Source organism: Lucilia sericata, unplaced genomic scaffold (assembly GCF_015586225.1).
Source record: "Lucilia sericata isolate MDLA Ls3-8-SP2 unplaced genomic scaffold, ASM1558622v1 Contig000250F_arrow, whole genome shotgun sequence".
NCBI lineage: Eukaryota > Metazoa > Arthropoda > Insecta > Diptera > Calliphoridae > Lucilia > Lucilia sericata.
The window spans coordinates 151,909-171,025 of NW_023994276.1; the positions used below are offsets into that span (position 1 = coordinate 151,909).

At 31.8% G+C, this 19,117-nt stretch overlaps 6 protein-coding genes across 8 annotated transcripts; 2 read left to right on the plus strand and 4 right to left on the minus strand.

The window, feature by feature from the left end:
- Positions 1 to 127: 127 nt before the first annotated feature.
- On the minus strand, positions 128 to 3,330 carry LOC119602726. Its single transcript, XM_037954402.1, has 3 exons — positions 2,722 to 3,330; positions 1,584 to 2,658; positions 128 to 715 (listed from the first exon to the last, which is right to left on the minus strand). The coding sequence occupies exons 1-3, from the start codon at positions 3,181 to 3,183 to the stop codon at positions 321 to 323; spliced, it is 1,932 nt and encodes a 643-aa protein (XP_037810330.1). The 5' UTR covers positions 3,184 to 3,330; the 3' UTR covers positions 128 to 320.
- A 313-nt stretch (positions 3,331 to 3,643) lies between these two features.
- On the minus strand, positions 3,644 to 5,115 carry LOC119602727 (BTB/POZ domain-containing protein 6-A-like). The gene is made up of 2 exons (XM_037954404.1): positions 4,483 to 5,115; positions 3,644 to 4,408 (listed from the first exon to the last, which is right to left on the minus strand). The coding sequence occupies exons 1-2, from the start codon at positions 4,924 to 4,926 to the stop codon at positions 3,821 to 3,823; spliced, it is 1,032 nt and encodes a 343-aa protein (XP_037810332.1). The 5' UTR covers positions 4,927 to 5,115; the 3' UTR covers positions 3,644 to 3,820.
- Positions 5,116 to 9,146: 4,031 nt separating this feature from the next.
- LOC119602728 (BTB/POZ domain-containing protein 6-A-like) lies at positions 9,147 to 11,765 on the plus strand. Its single transcript, XM_037954405.1, has 3 exons — positions 9,147 to 9,151; positions 10,427 to 10,872; positions 10,948 to 11,765. The coding sequence occupies exons 2-3, from the start codon at positions 10,429 to 10,431 to the stop codon at positions 11,467 to 11,469; spliced, it is 966 nt and encodes a 321-aa protein (XP_037810333.1). The 5' UTR covers positions 9,147 to 9,151; positions 10,427 to 10,428; the 3' UTR covers positions 11,470 to 11,765.
- A 4-nt stretch (positions 11,766 to 11,769) lies between these two features.
- Positions 11,770 to 14,317, minus strand: LOC119602725. The gene is made up of 3 exons (XM_037954401.1): positions 13,708 to 14,317; positions 12,540 to 13,644; positions 11,770 to 12,295 (listed from the first exon to the last, which is right to left on the minus strand). The coding sequence occupies exons 1-3, from the start codon at positions 14,167 to 14,169 to the stop codon at positions 11,901 to 11,903; spliced, it is 1,962 nt and encodes a 653-aa protein (XP_037810329.1). The 5' UTR covers positions 14,170 to 14,317; the 3' UTR covers positions 11,770 to 11,900.
- Positions 14,318 to 14,959: 642 nt separating this feature from the next.
- On the plus strand, positions 14,960 to 15,678 carry LOC119602734 (histidine triad nucleotide-binding protein 1). Of its 2 annotated transcripts, none has more exons than XM_037954416.1 (2): positions 14,960 to 15,092; positions 15,159 to 15,678. In XM_037954416.1, exons 1-2 carry the CDS (start codon positions 15,040 to 15,042, stop codon positions 15,571 to 15,573), a joined length of 468 nt encoding a protein of 155 aa, XP_037810344.1. In that variant the 5' UTR covers positions 14,960 to 15,039; the 3' UTR covers positions 15,574 to 15,678. The 2 variants fall into 2 exon arrangements, with proteins under 2 accessions (XP_037810344.1, XP_037810345.1); XM_037954417.1 differs by having other exon boundaries at positions 15,005 to 15,092; positions 15,146 to 15,678.
- Positions 15,679 to 15,767: 89 nt separating this feature from the next.
- On the minus strand, positions 15,768 to 17,113 carry LOC119602730 (rab-like protein 3). Of its 2 annotated transcripts, none has more exons than XM_037954408.1 (3): positions 16,962 to 17,113; positions 16,415 to 16,906; positions 15,768 to 16,232 (listed from the first exon to the last, which is right to left on the minus strand). In XM_037954408.1, the coding sequence occupies exons 1-3, from the start codon at positions 17,008 to 17,010 to the stop codon at positions 15,892 to 15,894; spliced, it is 882 nt and encodes a 293-aa protein (XP_037810336.1). In that variant the 5' UTR covers positions 17,011 to 17,113; the 3' UTR covers positions 15,768 to 15,891. The 2 variants fall into 2 exon arrangements, with proteins under 2 accessions (XP_037810336.1, XP_037810335.1); XM_037954407.1 differs by having other exon boundaries at positions 16,409 to 16,906.
- Between the last annotated feature and the right edge of the window lie 2,004 nt (positions 17,114 to 19,117).

Below are 19,117 nucleotides of genomic sequence, written 5' to 3' on the forward strand. Positions count from 1 at the left end.
AGAATAATATAAAAAGGAATTTTAAACCTATTAATGGAAAATCTCCTAAAATCAAAAATTATACATAAATGGATCAGTTAAGGTTTCAAATAAACAATTAAAACCATTCAAATAAAAGAAAATACACTTTAAAGAAAAAAATATTTATTTATGAGAGACCCAAATTAATACTTTATAAAAATAAAACTTAAATTACAATTTGCAAATTTCATTTAAAAAATACAGTATAAAAAGAAGAAAAATACTTTTTTTCCAACAAATTGTGCTTATATATTGCCATAAAGTCTTCTTTACTCCTAAACTCACATCCAACTGGCATTTTACTCCAGTATATTTCTACTATTGTCCTGTGGCGTTGAAAAGACAATGGCGCGTATCAGTCCATCACGTACCGACTCACCAGGATCACCAACATTAAAACGAAATTTAACACGATTACAGATGACATCCGGCACAGATGTATACATGGGATACCAACCGATTTTATTAAATACTACAAAAACTTTGTAGATCTGATTGCGGTAGATATAGACGGGACGATCGAATGAGATTTCTAGCAGGGAATCATAGCGGACGCGGGATGTCCAATGTGTGTAGCTGAGTCGAGATCCTTGTACGTCTTGTATATGGGCGTAGAGAATTTCGGTGTAACGTTCGGAAAAACCAGCGGAATTCATGAGTTCACCACAAAGTACCTGGGTGGGTACTTGGACACCTGAAAATGCGAAATAGTAAAATATTCCAAAAATACGATGTAGTTTTGCGACTGAGATAATTGCAAGTATTTTAAAGATACACTGTGAAAGCAGTATTTTTTAAATTCGACATTTTTTAGGAAACTTTAACTTTTTGTAAACTTTTTTTGCTAAAACTTGTATTCTTTTTTTAATGAACTATATACTTTAATAACTGAAGTTGTAGTTCAGTTCTAGTTCAGTTCTAGTTCAGTTCTAGTTCAGTTCTAGTTCAGATCTAGTTCAGATCTAGTTCAGTTCTAGTTCAGTTCTAGTTCAGTTCTAGTTAGTTCTAGTTCAGTTCTAGTTCAGTTCTAGTTCAGTTCTAGTTCAGTTCTAGTTCAGTTCTAGTTCAGTTCTAGTTCAGTTCTAGTTCAGTTCTAGTTCAGTTCTAGTTCAGTTCTAGTTCAGTTCTAGTTCAGTTCTAGTTCAGTTCTAGTTCAGTTCTAGTTCAGTTCTAGTTCAGTTCTAGTTCAGTTCTAGTTCAGTTCTAGTTCAGTTCTAGTTCAGTTCTAGTTCAGTTCTAGTTCAGTTCTAGTTCAGTTCTAGTTCAGTTCTAGTTCAGTTCTAGTTCAGTTCTAGTTCAGTTCTAGTTCAGTTCTAGTTCAGTTCTAGTTCAGTTCTAGTTCAGTTCTAGTTCAGTTCTAGTTCAGTTCTAGTTCAGTTCTAGTTCAGTTCTAGTGTTTTGTCCATCTGAAATCCAATTTTCACTAAAAATTTATATTTTGTTTAAAACTCCAGTGTCATTAAAATTTTTAATAAAAATATTATAGAGCCCCCCGCCTCTATATATCAACGAATCAATCCTTTATTTTGTTAAATTTAACAATTACGAATTTGGCACATTACCTGTTATCCAAATATTTGTATCAACTTGAAATGTTAAACCGCAATCGGTTACACTTGTATTACGATAATCAAATTGAGGATTAACCGTGCGTACACAATACGAACGACGTGTATCGTGAGTAGCACCATCTCCAGAATCTCCAGCACCCGTAACCAATGACATGCCAACATTTTCTCGCGGTTTGTGACCATAATTGAGCATTGAATTACGATTTGAGCTAAGAATTTGTGGTTGAATATGAACCACTGGTGCGTCCAAAGAAGGAAAACTATTTGCACTTACAACACCAACACCAGTTCCACCGCCACTACTGCTGCTAGCAGCAAAAAAGTTGTTCGACGGGTGTGTATTTAGGAATGTTGATAAATCCCGTTGATTATTACGCTGTTCATAGTAGTTGCGACTGCAACGTGAACTACAAAAACCCTCCGGCATGGGACAGTCATTAATGGAAGGACTAGAAATTTTTATTAGAATGGCCAAAGCTTCATGTTGTTGCAATAGTTTAGAGCGCGCGGGACCCTCAGCAAACTGCTGTGGAGTCATGGTAAGAAAACGTATTTTTCTAACTGCTTTTTTCAACATTTCCTCGTCTACAACAAAACGTTGAGCATCCATCAAATAATTGAGATTAGCAGCTGCCCCAGCTGCGGCCGAAGTTGCAGGTTGACCATATGAAGCTGAAGCCTCTTCATTTTCTTCAGCATCTGCCACAGATGCATCACTATCTACTACCACTACAACATCCGGGGAAGGTGCATTATCATGATAAGAATTATTATCGCCATTGCCTTCCATATAATGCTCATCATGACCCTGCATCATGGCATTTACATCTGGTTCCATTTTAATTTCTTCGACACTTAGCAAACCGCCCTCACTAGCACCCTGCTCATTTTGTGGCCCAGCCTGTTGCACTCCACGTTCATTGGCAAAACGCAAAAGAGCATTAAATAAGTCCAATTCAGAGTCTATATTTAATTTATCTTGATCCAAAATAGCCATTAATGTGGACATTTCAATATCCATAAAACTGGGATCAGCTAGAACTTCTCGTGTATGATCAGCAATTAACTTAACGAGAAAACAACAGTAATCATATAAAATCCCAAACGTCACTTTGCATTTGCAACTTACCTCCATACTTTTTTGCATCAAACGTGACTCCTCAAAAAGCTTGGCAAACTCATATGCCCGGCAGGCATTTCTCGGACTCAAGTCCGACCACAAAAAATGTGTGCACTGACCCACCACATGGGGTAATTTATATTTTTTTGCCACATAGCATAGCTCACAGGCCTTATCAAATGAACTGATATTTATGCGATCTGAGTAAATGTATTCCAACATCGCCTGGAAAGCATCTGGCTGTACATCTGGTATAACAATCGGATCATCTTTAGCTGCCGACGGACCAAAAAACATTCTCTCAAATACTGGCGAAGCCATAGCCAAGATTATTTTATGACCAGCAATTATTCTTTGATTGGGCGGTGCACCACCAACCAAGAAACGACAATCCGCCCATTTTTCTGTCTGCAACAAATTTAGGGCGCGATCTTTAATTTCGTGAAACTCATGTTGCCAATCTAATTCCATTGTTAAAACTTATATTTTCACTTCACTTTGTACGCACTTAATAATAATATTTTTGATTTTCTTTAAAAAAAATTTCCCACAAAAATTAAAATTATTTTTTCTCTATTTTTTACAGAATAAATGAACGCGAAAATGCAAAAAGAAGGAATTGATGAAAAACATTGAAACAGAGTTGCCATATAAATCACTTATAGGTTGGTTATATTGTTTCAACGCTGCCAGTTTGTTAAAATTTATAAAAAAAAAGCACGATTGAGAAAAAGTCGAAGTTTTTGTCGACCTTTTTTATAAAATATAAAATAAATCTGTGAAAAAAAACGAAAATAGTTTTTATCCCCTTCAGCTTCGTGAAAAGGATATAGTACATATATAAGTTTATCATTCCGTCTGTAATTTCTACAATATAATTTTCCGACTCTGTAAAATATTTAATACTAAATTTTGCAGATATAAATCTAATATTAATAGAAATTGTATTAGCAACTAAAACTTGGATCGGTTCAAACTATCAATTGATATACATATTGATAAGTTTATTTTATGTTATTCACATGTGAAATTAATTGGCGAATAGTTTACATCTCATAGTATAATTACTACCTATTAGCGCAATTCATAATTTTGTGTATATTGATTTTTAGAAAAGATCTTCAACTGGACTATTATATTCCACAAATATTTCTTCCTGTTTAGTTGGTTCTCTCTCACAATGACTTCTACGGCAACTACTAAAACCTTCGGGTATAGGTAAAAGTGTATTGGATGTACTCGAGATTATTAAAAAAATCGAAAAAGCTTCATGCATTTTAATGAATCGACAGTTTGCAGGACCTTCTGCAAACTCTTCTGGTGTCATTGAAAGATAACGAATTTTTTTAAATGCCTTTTCTAATGCAACAATTTCTTTATCCTCAAGTTGTTCGACATTTTCCGTGACCGCAGTAATTGATGATGACAAAGTAATGTTGTTTTCCTTTTCAGCTTCAGATAGGTTTTCATCCATTATTACGACATCAGCATAAGTCTCATCGCTTTTACATAGATTATTATTATTATTATCCAGATCACTAACTTTGTTATGAAGAAAGCGTAATAAAACGCGATATAATTCCAATTCAGACTTAATATTCAACCAATCTTCATCCAAAATGTCCAATAAGGTAGACATTTTAATGTTGGCAAAATTACTGAGAGAAAAAATACGTTGAGCTTCAGCCGCTATTATCTGCAAATGAAATTAGTATTTAAATTTCCTAGTTTTTATTATTTCAAAAAATTCCTTAAATATGTACTACTTACAGCCATACTTTTACGCTTCAAATTATCTTCGCCGTAAAGTACTGCAAATTCATAGACTTCGCATGCATTTTTCCAATTTAATCTTGAAAACATGTAATCGCAACAATGTTTTACCATATCCGATAATAGATATTTTTTACCTGCATAGCACAATTGAACGGCCATATAACTTGAACTAATATCAATGTAGTCCGAATAAATAAATTTTAACATTGTTTGAAAAATATCTGGCTGAATATCCGGTATAAGTATGGGATCATTTTTCTCTGCTAGATCACCATAAAACATTGTTTTAAAAACAGGGGAAGCTACTGCAAGGACTAGCTTATGTGCTGAAATTATTTTTTGATTAGGTGATGCATCACCAACTAGAAAACGACAATCGGTTAATTCCTCCGACTGTAGCAAGCACGAAATATTTTCCTTAATTCCTTTAAATTCCATCGCAAGAAATGTTTAATTTTGTACGACAATTTTTATTTTATTATATGAAGTTTTATGCAAATGTATGTAATTTGTATTGTTTTTCAAATTTTTATTTTTATCATGAAATAAACCGTTCATTTTATTTGTATACCCTATCCCTTTTGAGAGTGGTATATATAATTTATCATTACGTTTGTAATTTGCAGAATTTTATTTTGCCATAACTTTTATTTTATTATTTTATGTAAAACATAAAAATGAAAAGAAAAGTTAAACTTTTATGGCCAATCTTTAGGTGAAAGATTAGCGATTAAATTAAAATTAAACCTCGAAAGATGTTTTTGAGTACTCAATTAGTTAATTTTGTTTGCAAGTTTAAGCGCCCAATGGAGGTGGTTTAATCTTAAGCACGAAATGCAACTTTTGTAAACAGCTGATGCAAAAAAATTAATAAATTTTTTATAAATATAAACATTAAAATGTTCTATTTATTGATTAGTATAAATTATGGACACTTCAAAATACATTTTTTTGTTTTTAATTTAAGTTTTCATTAATTTTCATATTAAATTTACAATTGTCTTCTTCTTTTTATAAAATATGCATTGTTTTGATAACAAACAGTGAAGTTTTCTGTTGTTTTGTATGGCAACACTGCGAAGTTTAATCTTGTACTCAAAAACATCAAAGGGGATTAACATAAGATTAAATTTATTTTTAGATTAACTAATCTGATTATTAATTGGCATTTGATTACCATCTCAAAAACCCGGTCTTAAAGTTTTTCAAGTAAACATAAGTAAAGATAATTTTTAAACAATATATACTATCGAATTCGACATTGCCGAATATAGTACCATTATTTTTTTAATTAATCGTTGTGTAAATACCAATAGTCTAGACTTTAGTTTAGTCTAGAATATAGCCTAGGCTATAGTCTAGTCTAAAACGTAAAATGTTCCATTTTATGGCTTTTTGACCTTTTTCCCGATTTTTTTCGACTTTTGTCTTCATTGCACCGATCAAATGACTGTCACTGTGTTGCAGAGTTGTATTTTTCGTCGTTACAAATTAATTGTTTCTGCGAAAGCCAAAGATCAAGAAGCGAAAAAATAAAAAAATTACAAAGTCTTTAAATTATTAAAAATAAAGAGAATTATTATAAACTAAATTTTAAAAAAGTTCAGGAAGTGGATCAGAAGATAAACAATTCGGAGTTTAATCAATCAATGGTAACATAAATATGTACTTAGGATTTTTATATTTCGATATTTATAAATACTTATGTATTTCTTTACAGACAACTTATTTCCACAAATTAATAGGAGCATCAGAGGACTTAAGATTCTGCGAGATATGTAAAATGGTGAAAAGACTGGTAATTTATGTATATGATTACTATATTAATAAAATTAACAATATATATATATATATTAAAATATCAATAAATTGTGTTTTATTATAAATTGGTATAGCCGTCAGATTTGACGGATATATTCATCAAGTGTGATTAGTCAACAATGACCGATTAATGCATCATTTTTTTATTTGTTAACTGTGATGGATATATCCATTAAGCATGATTAGTCAATCATGACTAATATTTATATCATCCATGATTAGTAAACAACAAAAGTGTGAGCAGCTCAAATATATGTTTTAAAGTCGATAGAATTCATAAGTGCGAGGGTGATGCAACATCACATGTACACAAATGTTTCCATCACTTTTTACATATTGCCCTTAAGAAAGTGATGGGAGCTTTGTTCTACGCAATGATGGGTATATTCTCAGTAGTGACAGTCAATTGACCGGTCAAATGACTGTCACTGTTCTTATACCCTATAAGAACAGTGACAGTCATTTGACCGGTCAATTGACTGTCACTACTGAGAATATACCCATCATTGCGTAGAACAAAGCTCCCATCACTTTCTTAAGGGCAATATGTAAAAAGTGATGGAAACATTTGTGTACATGCGATGTTGCATCACCCTCGCACTTATGAATTCTATCGACTTTAAAACATATATTTGAGCTGCTCACTCTTTTGTTGTTTACTAATCATGGATGATATAAATATTAGTCATGATTGACTAATCATGCTTGATGGATATATCCATCACAGTTAACAAATAAAAAAATGATGCATTAATCGGTCATTGTTGACTAATCACACTTGATGAATATATCCGTCAAATCTGACGGCTATACGAATTTATAATAAAACACAATTTATTGATATTTTAATATATATATTGTTAATTTTATTAATATAGTAATCATATACATAAATTACCAGTCTTTTCACCATTTTACATATCTCGCAGAATCTTAAGTCCTCTGATGCTCCTATTAATTTGTGGAAATATGTTGTCTGTAAAGAAATACATAAGTATTCATAAATATCGAAATATAAAAATCATAAGTACATATTTATGTTACCATTGATTGATTAAACTCCGAATTGTTTATCTTCTGATCCACTTCCTAAGCTTTTTTAAAATTTAGTTTATAATAATTCTCTTTATTTTTAATAATTTAAAGACTTTGTAATTTTTTTATTTCTTCGCTTCTTGATCTTTGGCTTTCGCAGAAACAATTAATTTGTAACGACGAAAAATACAACTCTGTAACACAGTGACAGTCATTTGATCGGTCATTTGGCTGTCATTGTTGATCAAAATATAAATTTTAATACATTTTAATCAAAATGTAGTTGTTTCATTCTTTCATATGCAAATTCAACCCTATACCACACATTGGGTCCAGTAACGGTCATTTTACCGTCATTGTTGATGGAATTATCCATTAATTTTTTTTTCGACAATTCTATAAAAAAAATGTTGCATGTGTGTTAGTAAAATCATTTTGTATGTGTTAGTTTCGGTCATTCATTTCTTATAGGGTAGGGTTCATATGCAAATGAAACGTTTTACCCAGTGCCTCGTTTCTGTAACTCTCGCAATGTGTAATTGAAACAAAATATCATTTCTCACATGCAAGTGTTTCTGTAAGAAAATTTTGTGAGAACTATCTGTCATTTATGTTTTTTGAAGTAAGTTATTGGAAATTTGTGAGTAAAAGTGTTTCTGTAAGAAAATTTTGTGAGAAGTTTCTCCAATAAAAACGTAATTCGTGTAGCCTCTTCTCACTTTAAGTTACAGAAACACTTTTTACTCACAAATCGAGAAACGATGGAATTTTTTGTTTCACACTTCTCGATGTGAGAACTTCTCACTAAAAGTTACAGAAACGGGGTACAGGATGCACTTATAAGGTGATGTCAATTCTACAAAAACAACAAAAGTAGATACTTCTGTCAAAAAATTTACATGTTGCCACCGTGTTTTTTTTAATTTGCCTTACAAAAAGACAATCCCACATGCCCAAAAATCTCTTCACGTAAAGTAAATATGTATTATAAGATAAAATTTATTAAAAATTATACATGAATTGAAAAATTATTCACAAACAAAATTTTTATTTTATAAACGGTATTTTGTATGGAAACCTTTTATAAAATAAAAATGTTGTTTGTGAATAAGGGGGTAGAATATTATTTATTATTTACTTATTAAAAAAGTAAATAAATTATCAATTAAAATAACAAAAAATTAGTATTAGATTACAAAATTGTAAGTAGTAGCAAAAATACAAATTACATACATATTATTTTTTATGAGTCAATATTGGGAACTTATAATACCGTGTAGGTCTCTACTATTGTCGTATAAGAAATATATAATGATCTTTTTAGAATTGTGACCAAACCACCCATGGAAATTTGTTAAAAATTAAGATATCTATGATAAAATCGAGTTTTAATAATTTTATTTACAATTTGTACTCTCAATTGATTAGTAAAAAGTTCCCTATAATTGATAAAATAGATGCATATTTAAGACAAATAGTTTGTGCAATTTTTGAGTATTTCGCATAAATTTACTACGGATTAAAATGAATATAAAATTTATTTATTCATTTTTTGTCCTAAAAATATAATGCATCCCCAGATAGATGTACATATTTTTTCGGATTGTGGCAACTCTAAATGGTGTACTTTGACAGTTGTATCTACCTCAAATAAAAAAAATTGTGATCAGCTGTTGAATTGACTTCACCTTATAAGTGCACCCTGCCTTTAACAAACATTAGGTACATCAACAGTCATTTTATCGGTCATTATTGATGGAATTATTAACTATTAATTATTTTTTCTTACCAAATTAAAAAAATGTGTGTTAGTATAATCATTTTGTATGTGTTAGTTTCGGTCATACATTTGTTGTAGGGGAAGAAGTCAATGCATATTTATTAGGTGAATGCATCTGAGAGAAATCCAATTGCAGTCGTTTTTTATGTGTAGTTTGACAGTAGTATAAATCAAGCTAATATATATTACATATCACTTAAGGGCCCTTCACACGGTCACACTTTACGTACGACAAGTCTAATGAAAAAGTAAAATGAAATTCCATCCGTATGACAAAAAAGAGAATAAAAGTCGTATGATTTATATTTTTTGTGTTTACACGATTGGTATAAAACAATAACAAAGTAAGATGGAACAGCTGTTTCACTTTTTTTGTATGTGTTTACATAAAAATACATCCCTGATCTGATGCGACTTGCTTGTTTTTTGAATCATTTCAAAAAATGAAGAGAGCCATACGACTGTCAAATTTTCCATCCGTATTTTCTCTCAATGTGTGATGGTTTCATTACATATTGCGTTTAGACGATCCCATCCGTTCTCTTCTACACAAAATTTTGACAGATCATATTACTTGTGTGCTCGTGTGAAGGGGGCTTTAAACACCTGTATAAATATGCAATGAACTTTGTGGAGGGCAAAGTAAATTAATAAAGTAGCGACACGAGTTGTTGTACAACAAAAGTCTACAAAAACCACAGGCAATTTGTTTTTGTTCGAAATACTCACTTGTCAAAATTTGTTTACAAAAATGAACCAATAATTAATGGAAAATATGGCATTATTGTTGTACCTTCCAAAAATATGTTGTTATTTATATTAAAAGTCACTGAGTTTTCTTTATTTTTTAAAAATTAGAACATTTTTAAAAATATTATACACTTAAAATACACTTTTTCACATTAAATACAACAAATTACTCAGAAATTTGTACAAAAGCAAGCGTTAAAATGAAAACAAATATGGCAACATAAACATTTTTGACAAGTAAGTCCACAAATAGCAAGTTTAAAAAAATAGTCAGCTGTTCAAATGAGTCTAGACTCATAGTAGATCTACTTTATAAATTTACTTTGGTGGAGGGATTCCCCATTTTTTAATTTGAAAAATATATGTATGTATGTACATTTATAAATTAGCATTGTATAAAGTGATGTGTTATATGTATACATATATGTGTAGTTTAACAGATAACACAGTCATCTGCCACCATACCGCATCTAAGAACTATTTTATTTATACTTTAATAAAAGTTATTAACTTTGTGTTAATTAAAATAAACAGAATTAAACATTTCTTTAGCAATGGACCTTGAAGGAATAAAAAAACGCAATTGGGATATGTTGCAGTCGGAGAAATTTTCGGATTGTAGTTTTTTAGTTGGTTTGGAAACATCAAATCAAAAAATATTTGCAGCACATAAACTAATATTGGCAACGGCTTCACCTGTTTTTGAAGCAATGTTTTATGGTGATCTAGCTGAAAAAAGTTATCCCATTCCTATACCAGACATTCAGCCGGACATTTTCCAAGACATGTTAAAATTTATTTACTCGGATTGTTTTGATATTAGTTCATCCAACGTGGCTCTTCAATTATGCGCCGTAGGCAAAAAATATTTATTGGTAGATATGGTAAAAAAATGTTGCGATTATATTTATTCCAAATTGAATTGGGAAAATGCCTGTGAAGCTTATGAATTTGCAGTACTTTACGATGAAAAGAATTTGAAGCGTAGAAGTATGGAAGTAAGTGTTTAGAACGTTAATTAAATATTGTATGTAAGATTAAAAATTATTTTTATTTCTATATTCCTTTTGTAGAATATAGCGGGTTATGCTGGTAGAGTTTTAGCTGGACGCAATTTTACAAATATTAAAATGAGCACCTTGTTGGATATTTTGGATAAAGATTATTTGAATATCCCTGAATGCGAGTTATATAACGTTGTATTACGTTTTCCTTATAAAAAGAAAACAACTGTTATTATTAATAAGGAACTATGTGATGATTCTGATAATGATTCAGACATTGATGGCGTGTTTGAAAATGAAAAAAAAATTAAAGAAGATTTCAGTCATCTTGAAGGTGAGGAACTTGATCTTTTTACGAAGGCATTGAAGAAAGTTCGTTATCTTTCAATGACACCTACGGAGTTTGCTGAAGGTCCTGCAAATAGTCCACACATAAAACCGCATGAAGGATTGGCAATTTTTAAAATAATCTGTAGTCCATACAATGATCATTTTCCTGTACCAGAAGGTTTTTGCGGTTCTCGAAGAAGACACAATGCAAGAAATGATAATAATATTCGATTCTGTGTTGCATGCAATTTGAAACATTAGTGTGCGCTCTTTTTTAATTGAAAAAATAAATTCCAATTTATTAGGAAATGTATTATATAATCGCATTCATAGATAAGCGTGAATTAAAAAATATCGGTCCTTTTAGTTTTAGTAAATATGTATTACACTAAAGAATATACCATTTTTGAAAGAAAAGCTATAAATGAAATGGCAATTTTTTATACACCTCACGAAAAATAATATATGTAATTAATGGACATTGTAAAACAAAACATTTATTTCTGAGATTCCAATTCTATAATACTTCTTAAAATAAAACAAAACCTAAAACATAACACATGCATTTCTTTCATCATAAGCATGAATTTATTTTTTTTTTAACAAATTGTGCATATATTGCCACAAAGTCTTCTCCTTTTCTATACTAAAAACTTGAATATCATATTTTTTCGTTCGTTATATAATACTTTTTACTCCAAAATATGTCTACTATTGTCTTGTGGCGTTGAAAAGACAATGGCACGTATTAGACCATCACGTACCGACTCACCAGGATCGCCAACATTAAAACGAAACTTAACACGATTACAGATGACATCCGGCACAGATGTATACATGGGATACCAACCGATTTTATTAAAGACAACAAACACTTTGTAGATTTGATTACGATAGATATAGACAGGACGATCGAATGAGATTTCCAGCAGAGAATCATAGCGAACGCGTGATGTACAATGAGTGTAACTAAGACGTGATCCTTGAATGTCCTGTATGTGAGCATATAGAATTTCGGTATAACGTTCAGAAAAACCAGCTGAGTTCATGAGTTCACCACAAAGTACTTGGGTGGGTACTTGGACACCTGTAAATGTAAAAAAATTAAATAAAATTAAAAAATAAAAGATCCATACAGGCATCGAATACATGAGATTGGTAATTAGTTCTGCTCTAGCTCAGTTCTAATTCAGTTCTAGTTAAGAAATTGTTCAGTTCTAGTTCGGTTCTAGTTCAGTTTGAGTTCAGTTCTAGTTCAGTTTGAGTTCAGTTCTAGTTCAGTTTGAGTTTAGTTCTAGTTGAACATTATTCTGTATAAATTTACACATTACCTGTTATCCAAATATTCGTATCAACCTGAAATGTTAAACCACAATCGGTAACACTAGTATTACGATAATCAAATTGTGGATTAACAGTGCGTACACAATACGAACGACGAGTGTCGTTCGTAGCCACATCTGAATCTCCACCACCAGTTGCCAAAGACACACCTGTATTATCACGAGATTTATGGGCATTGCTATTATTTGCTGGTAAATTGCATGTTCGATTTGAGCTTAAGATTTGTGGTTGAACATGATCGACAGATGCATCCATGGGAGCATAATTACATATGTTACCACTGCCCTGTATGAAGCTATTATTAGGCGTATGAATATGTAGAAAACCAGATAAATCACGCTGACTACTGCGTTGTTCATAGTAGTTGCGACTGCAACGTGAACTACAGAAACCCTCTGGCATGGGACAGTCATTAATAGAAGGACTGGAAATTTTGATGAGAATAGCCAAAGCTTCATGTTGCTGCAGCAATTTAGAGCGCGCAGGTCCCTCAGCAAACTGTTGTGGTGTCATGGTGAGAAAGCGAATTTTCTTCACGGCTCTTTTCAACATATCTTCGTCTATAATTGAATGTTGAGTATCCATAAAATAATTAAGATTAGAAGCATTTGCATTTGAGGCTGCTGCAGCAGAAGTGGACGGTTGTTCATATGAAATGGATGAGGCGGGTGCTGATATTGCTCTGCCACCACTTTCATTTTCCGAAGCATCTGTTGCAGATGTATCACTATCCACTACAACAACATCGGGAGAGGGTACATTATGATGGTAATTATCTTCATTATAATCATCATCATGACCCTGCATCATAGCATTAACATCGGGTTCCATTTTTATTTCTTCAACTTGCAACATACCACCACCACTACCACCATTATTTGCAGTATTTTGCTCAGCATTTTGGGCATTGTTTTGCAAGGATTCATCTCTAAACATGCCCCTTTCGCTGGCGAAACGTAGCAAAGCATTAAATAAATCCAATTCAGAATCTATATTTAATTTGTCCTGATCTAAAATGGCCATTAGAGTAGACATTTCAATATCCATGAAACTGGGATCAGCCAAAACTTCTCGGGTATGACCAGCTATTAACTAATTAAATAATTAAGTATAAACAGGTTAATCATAACTATCGCTTTACTTTCTTGTACTTACCTCCATGCTACTTTGCATCAAACGGGGCTCATCGAAAAGTTTTGCAAACTCATAAGCCCGGCAGGCATTTTTCGGACTCAAATCCGACCACAAAAAACGCGTACATTGTTCCACTACATGCGGCAACATGTATTTCTTAGCTACATAACACAACTCACAGGCCTTGTCGAATGAACTGATATTAATACGATCAGAGTAAATATACTCCAACATGGCCTGAAAAGCATCAGGCTGCACATCGGGTATAACAATAGGATCATCTTTATCAGCCAACTGACCATAAAACATACGCTCAAAGACCGGAGAGGCCATGGTCAAGATAAGTTTATGGCCAGCAATGATTTTTTGATTTGGTGGTGCACCACCAACCAGGAAACGACAATCGGCCCATTTTTCAGTCTGCAACAAATGCAAACCACGATCTTTTATTTCATAGAATTCATGTTGCCAGTCTAATTCCATTTTATATTTCGATTTTGGTACAATTTTTTTTGATTAAAACAAGTATTATTTTAAAATATTAAGTTTAATATAAGAAAAAATCACGTATTTTTTATAATTGTTGTTTATACTGGGTGCATTAACGAAATGCGTAGAAAAACGCGAAAACACAAAAAGGAATTAAAGAAAAACATTGCAATTAAGAGATGCCAGATGAAAAAATATTAACTGAGAATTTTGATAATGCCAGATGGTAAAATTATTTTTTTTGCTAAACTTAAAAATTTTAGTTTTTTGATGTAAATTAGTTTAAAATTATTAAAAATAATAAAAATATATTTAACAAATAGGAGTACTATATTCGGCTATGTCGAAGCTTAAATACATTTCGAATATTTATGTATATAAATATACACTTTATAAATTTTGAAAATTTAAATAATGAACAAGTAATGGACCGTTCTGGATAAGGTGTTGCAGAATGACATGTATATATACAAAACATAATCGAGTAAAATTTGATCCCGATATCATTATTAATTCGGTTGTTATTTACGAATAATTCATTATCGGAAGAGAACTTTATATAGGAGCTATGCTAATTATGGACCGATCCAGTTTTAATTGGAAATACAATTTTAATTGATATTAGATTTATATGGGCAAAATTTTTCATAATATTGACATTCTAGAGGGACCTATTAAAAATATATTCATTTTCCGAGAGTAAATTTGAAGATTTGTATGGGAGCTTTATGAAATCTAGTCAAGAAATCAGCAAATATAGAAATAAATCAAACTGCTGTCATACAAAAAATTTACAACCCTGAAAAGTACTAAATAATATACTACTTAAATTAACACCAATGAATCTAGAATAATTTGACATAAATGAGTCTATTGAATTTACTTTCACGAAGCCGGTTAATTATAAGGAAAAACTGGTAAGGATACGCATAAAATAACTGATTAAATAAATAAAATAATTACTAATAAGTTTTCTTGTTAAGTCTTTATAATTTGCCAACCATTTGCAAGGTCGGAATGGCAAGTGAAGTTGATAAGGCCCAATCGGCCGCACCAGCCGAAGATACAATTTTCGGTAAAATTTTACGCAAAGAAATTCCATGTAATTTCATTTACGAAGACGATAAATGTGTTGCGTTCCACGACATCAATGCACAGGCACCGACCCATTTTTTGGTTATACCACGCAAACCCATTGTAATGCTGTCGCAGGCGGAGGAAGCCGATGCCAATTTATTGGGACATCTGATGTTGGTGGGCAGTAAGGTAGCCAAGCAGTTGGGTTTGGAGGACGGTTATCGTGTGGTCATCAACAACGGCAAACATGGTGCTCAATCAGTGTATCATTTACATTTGCATTTCTTGGGTGGTCGTCAAATGCAATGGCCACCAGGCTAAAAATAGCTAACTGTTGGATAGTTTATTCTTGAACAATTTATGTGAAATTTTTTATTAAATAAAAAATTCGATTGAAATGCTCCAGGGGAGTTAAAAAGCTTTAAATTGCACACAAGTAGTTTAATTTACAAAAGTACAAAAATTCTAAAGTTTATTGTCTTCAAGAGATAAATAATGTTCATAAAACTTTTCCATCAATTTTAGATAAGTTGAGTGGTAATCAGATAAGTTTTATTACGTTTTTACTGTAGTATAGGTACATTTATTTTTATAAATTTAGCAAAAATTAAAAAAATGGAATAACATTTTACTTTAAAACTAAGAATTTGAATCCATTAAGACATTTCCATAGGCTGGTTGCATTTTTGCTGTAGGTCTAATATCTCCCACGGGAGAACTATAATTACTGCCGCTGCCACAAATATTCGCAGTTGCAATTATGGTGGGACTACCTTGGGGCGATGATGACGAAGCCGTATTATAACGACGACGATCGGTTAATGAGCCGGAGCTATAAAATCCTGTTTCTCTAGTTTGTTGCTTTTTTTCGATGACCATATCGAAAAATCGAGAAAGTTTAACGGCGTCGGTAGTACCAGCAGCGATGCTGCGGGGATCACGACAATTAAGCCAAATTTCTTCGGCACCACATTGTTCGGCTAAAAATACATGTACAAATCTATTATTAATAAAAAAATTTACTAGGTATATAATAATTTTTTGTAAGTAGCGGTTATTGTTATATAGATATTTTCCCATTCTTTTATCTTCCCCAGCAATGCTTAAAAACTATTTTTTGTTAATTTTGGGTTAAAAATAGAAAAACTATATTTACTTTTACCTATGCCGCCGGCTTTTTGCACTGTTTTCGGTTGCCTTCTCTCATCGACCAAATCCAGTTTTGTGCCCATTACTAAAATTGGTATTTGAGTAGCTCCCACAAATTCCTCGGGATCAAAACCGTTGGCATCATTTATTAAACATGCCGTTTGTCCACTATTACCAGCAATACTGCTGCCTCCCTTATAGGTATCTTTGCCTTCTTTATTCAAGATTTCAAATAGCCATTCCCGTAAATTACTATGACTTTTACGATTTGTTAGATCATGTACCAAAATAATGCCATGGGTGGGTGTATAAAAAACACTTCTGGTATTCTTGTGGCTCAACGAACCACCAATATCGAATAATTCTATAAAATAGGGCTTCTGTTGAGCAGTACCTTCTTTATATTCATGTAACTTGATTTCTATATTGCAACCCACCGTCCAGCCTGGCCGGGTAAGACTTTCGCCGTGAGCTATAAGATGAGTAAGACAAGTTTTGCCCACACCTAAGAGTTTCAAAATTATAAGAATATTTTGTGTCTAAATAAATATTCGACTCACCTGAATCTCCCACTATAATGATGCGTACTTTATCTATAGTATTTGCCATATTTTGTTTAATTTTTATTGGGTTTATTCCACTTTTTTATAACAAACAAATATAAATTAATACTGGGCTTTGTGCTGAAGAAAAATGCAAAAACAAAAATGTAAACAAGGGTTTCTTCCTCTTGTTCCACTTGTCATTCACCATAGGGTTGATAGCAGTTTTCTTATTATTTGAAGGCTGCCAGATTTACTAGAGTTTATCAGTACTTTGAGGGGTTTTAACGGATTTTTAAATTTTCTTTATAGACTGTTATACAATCGAACTTAATCTGAGAAAAGTCCAAAGGGTTTATTAAGGGTAAAATATTAAAATAGCGATGAAATATATTTTTTATTAAAAAATATATATATATAACTAAAAAAGTAAAAAAAATCATAAAATTGTGAAATTTAAAAGTAGACTTTAGTAAATTTTTTATGTTTAAAGTTTCAAATAGCGCCTTTTTATTGAGCCGTTGCTGAACGTTCAGATCTGTCTCAAATTTAATAGAACTGACTCAGATTATTACATTGTTTAATTAAGATTTATTCTCTGCATCTCTTCCTTTACAAATTTGCTTTAAATTTGTCTTTATTGCTCCTCAGCAATATAATTATGATGCTGCTGCTAATGCATTTCTTGCTGTTGAGTCTGTCTCCTAAAGCTGTCATTTCCTGACAAATGCAATAATTCAAATCTGTGTCGTCGTGCTTTGTTTGCGCTGCATATAATTGTTTGTTTTGTGAATTTATTTGAGATTTTCTGCATTCAAATGCAGAAAACAGCATCAATAATTTTAATACATTTCCAGTGTGTGCTTGGCGAGAGAGAGAGAGAGTGGGAGCAATTATTTTAGCGCAAGTCAAAGATTTCTAAAAGGCCTTGCAGATGAAAGGCCACTCGCAGTCTTATTATAAATTAATTTCAAATTGATGAGTAATTTTTAAGCTGTCAAAATCACGTAAAAATACAAATTTTACTGATTTAAAACATTTTTCAAAAACTAGAATAAAAGAACTAGTTAATACATTAGTTATTTTTCGCTTCATTTATTCAAAATTATTTCGAATAGATTTTCTTTTAAAAAAAAACTTTTAATACATTAATAAAATTATAGAGGCCTTCCATGATTCCGCCTTAAAATAAGTTTTTTTATTGCAGTCTTTTTATGAATATTTTAAGGGTTTACAAAATAATATTTAAAGGTGTGATATTCATGTCAATATTTGTGACAAATCGTTGCATTTAATATGAACAATGTCAACAGTAGAATTTGAATGCAATAACCATTAAATTTTTGCCAGTCCTGACTATAGTCTATATATAGACTGAACTAGTGAACGAAAATGTTTTGAAATTTTTGTAACACCTACTTTAAACAGTAATCTAGTCTATACTCTCGTGCAGTCTGTAGTTACTACTATATTTTGATCAATAGTCTAGACTCTAGACCAAAGTCTTGTCTATAGTCTACACCGTAGTCTGGTCTATAGTTTGGACTATAGTTTATTCTATAGTCTAGACTTTAGTCTGGTCTATAGTTTGGTCAACAGTATATAGTCCAGATTATTGTCTGGTCGATAGTTTGGACTATAGTATGACCTCTAAACTTTAGTCTGGTGTATAGTCTATACAGTATAGTCTGTTCTATAGTCTAGACTATTGTCTGGTCTATAGTCTAGAATGCATACAAGAGTATAGACTGGTCAAATGTAGGTTGGTCTACGGTTTACAATATAGTTTGCCCTATTGTCCACACTGAATTCAAAGAAACCATATCCGGTCTGTGGACTAGACTATAGTCCAGTCTATAGTCTATAATATAGTACTACCTCTAGCGCAGTGAGGTTTATAGGCCTGTCTATGTTGTAGACAATTGTCCGGTTTGTAGAATATACTGTTGTCTTGTCTATAGTTTTGTCGATAGTCTAGACTTTAGTCTGGTCTATAGTCTAAACTTTAGTGTTCGAATCTATAGTCTAGAAAATAGTTTGATCTATAGATTAGAATCTAGATTATTGTCTGGTCTATAGTCTAGACTATTGTCTGGTCGATATTCGATACTATAATTTGGTTTATAGTCTAGACTATAGTTTAGTCTATAGTGTACACACTACACTTTAGGCTG

Coding starts and splice junctions, on each gene's coding strand:
- LOC119602726 (XM_037954402.1), bottom strand. CDS start 3,183: ATGGAATTAGATTGGCAACATGAGTTTCACGAAATTAAAGATCGCGCC. Junction 2,659..2,721: donor TGATGCAAAAAAGTATGGAG/GTAAGTTGCAAA, acceptor TTTCTCGTTAAG/TTAATTGCTGATCATACACG. Junction 716..1,583: donor TACAAATATTTGGATAACAG/GTAATGTGCCAA, acceptor TCGCATTTTCAG/GTGTCCAAGTACCCACCCAG.
- LOC119602727 (XM_037954404.1), bottom strand. CDS start 4,926: ATGGAATTTAAAGGAATTAAGGAAAATATTTCGTGCTTGCTACAGTCG. Junction 4,409..4,482: donor TGAAGCGTAAAAGTATGGCT/GTAAGTAGTACA, acceptor TTTCATTTGCAG/ATAATAGCGGCTGAAGCTCA.
- LOC119602728 (XM_037954405.1), top strand. CDS start 10,429: ATGGACCTTGAAGGAATAAAAAAACGCAATTGGGATATGTTGCAGTCG. Junction 10,873..10,947: donor TGAAGCGTAGAAGTATGGAA/GTAAGTGTTTAG, acceptor TTCCTTTTGTAG/AATATAGCGGGTTATGCTGG.
- LOC119602725 (XM_037954401.1), bottom strand. CDS start 14,169: ATGGAATTAGACTGGCAACATGAATTCTATGAAATAAAAGATCGTGGT. Junction 13,645..13,707: donor TGATGCAAAGTAGCATGGAG/GTAAGTACAAGA, acceptor TTATTTAATTAG/TTAATAGCTGGTCATACCCG. Junction 12,296..12,539: donor TACGAATATTTGGATAACAG/GTAATGTGTAAA, acceptor TTACATTTACAG/GTGTCCAAGTACCCACCCAA.
- LOC119602734 (XM_037954416.1), top strand. CDS start 15,040: ATGAGTCTATTGAATTTACTTTCACGAAGCCGGTTAATTATAAGGAAA. Junction 15,093..15,158: donor TTAATTATAAGGAAAAACTG/GTAAGGATACGC, acceptor TTTCTTGTTAAG/TCTTTATAATTTGCCAACCA.
- LOC119602730 (XM_037954407.1), bottom strand. CDS start 17,010: ATGGCAAATACTATAGATAAAGTACGCATCATTATAGTGGGAGATTCA. Junction 16,907..16,961: donor CATTATAGTGGGAGATTCAG/GTGAGTCGAATA, acceptor TGAAACTCTTAG/GTGTGGGCAAAACTTGTCTT. Junction 16,233..16,408: donor AGCCGGCGGCATAGGTAAAA/GTAAATATAGTT, acceptor ATGTATTTTTAG/CCGAACAATGTGGTGCCGAA.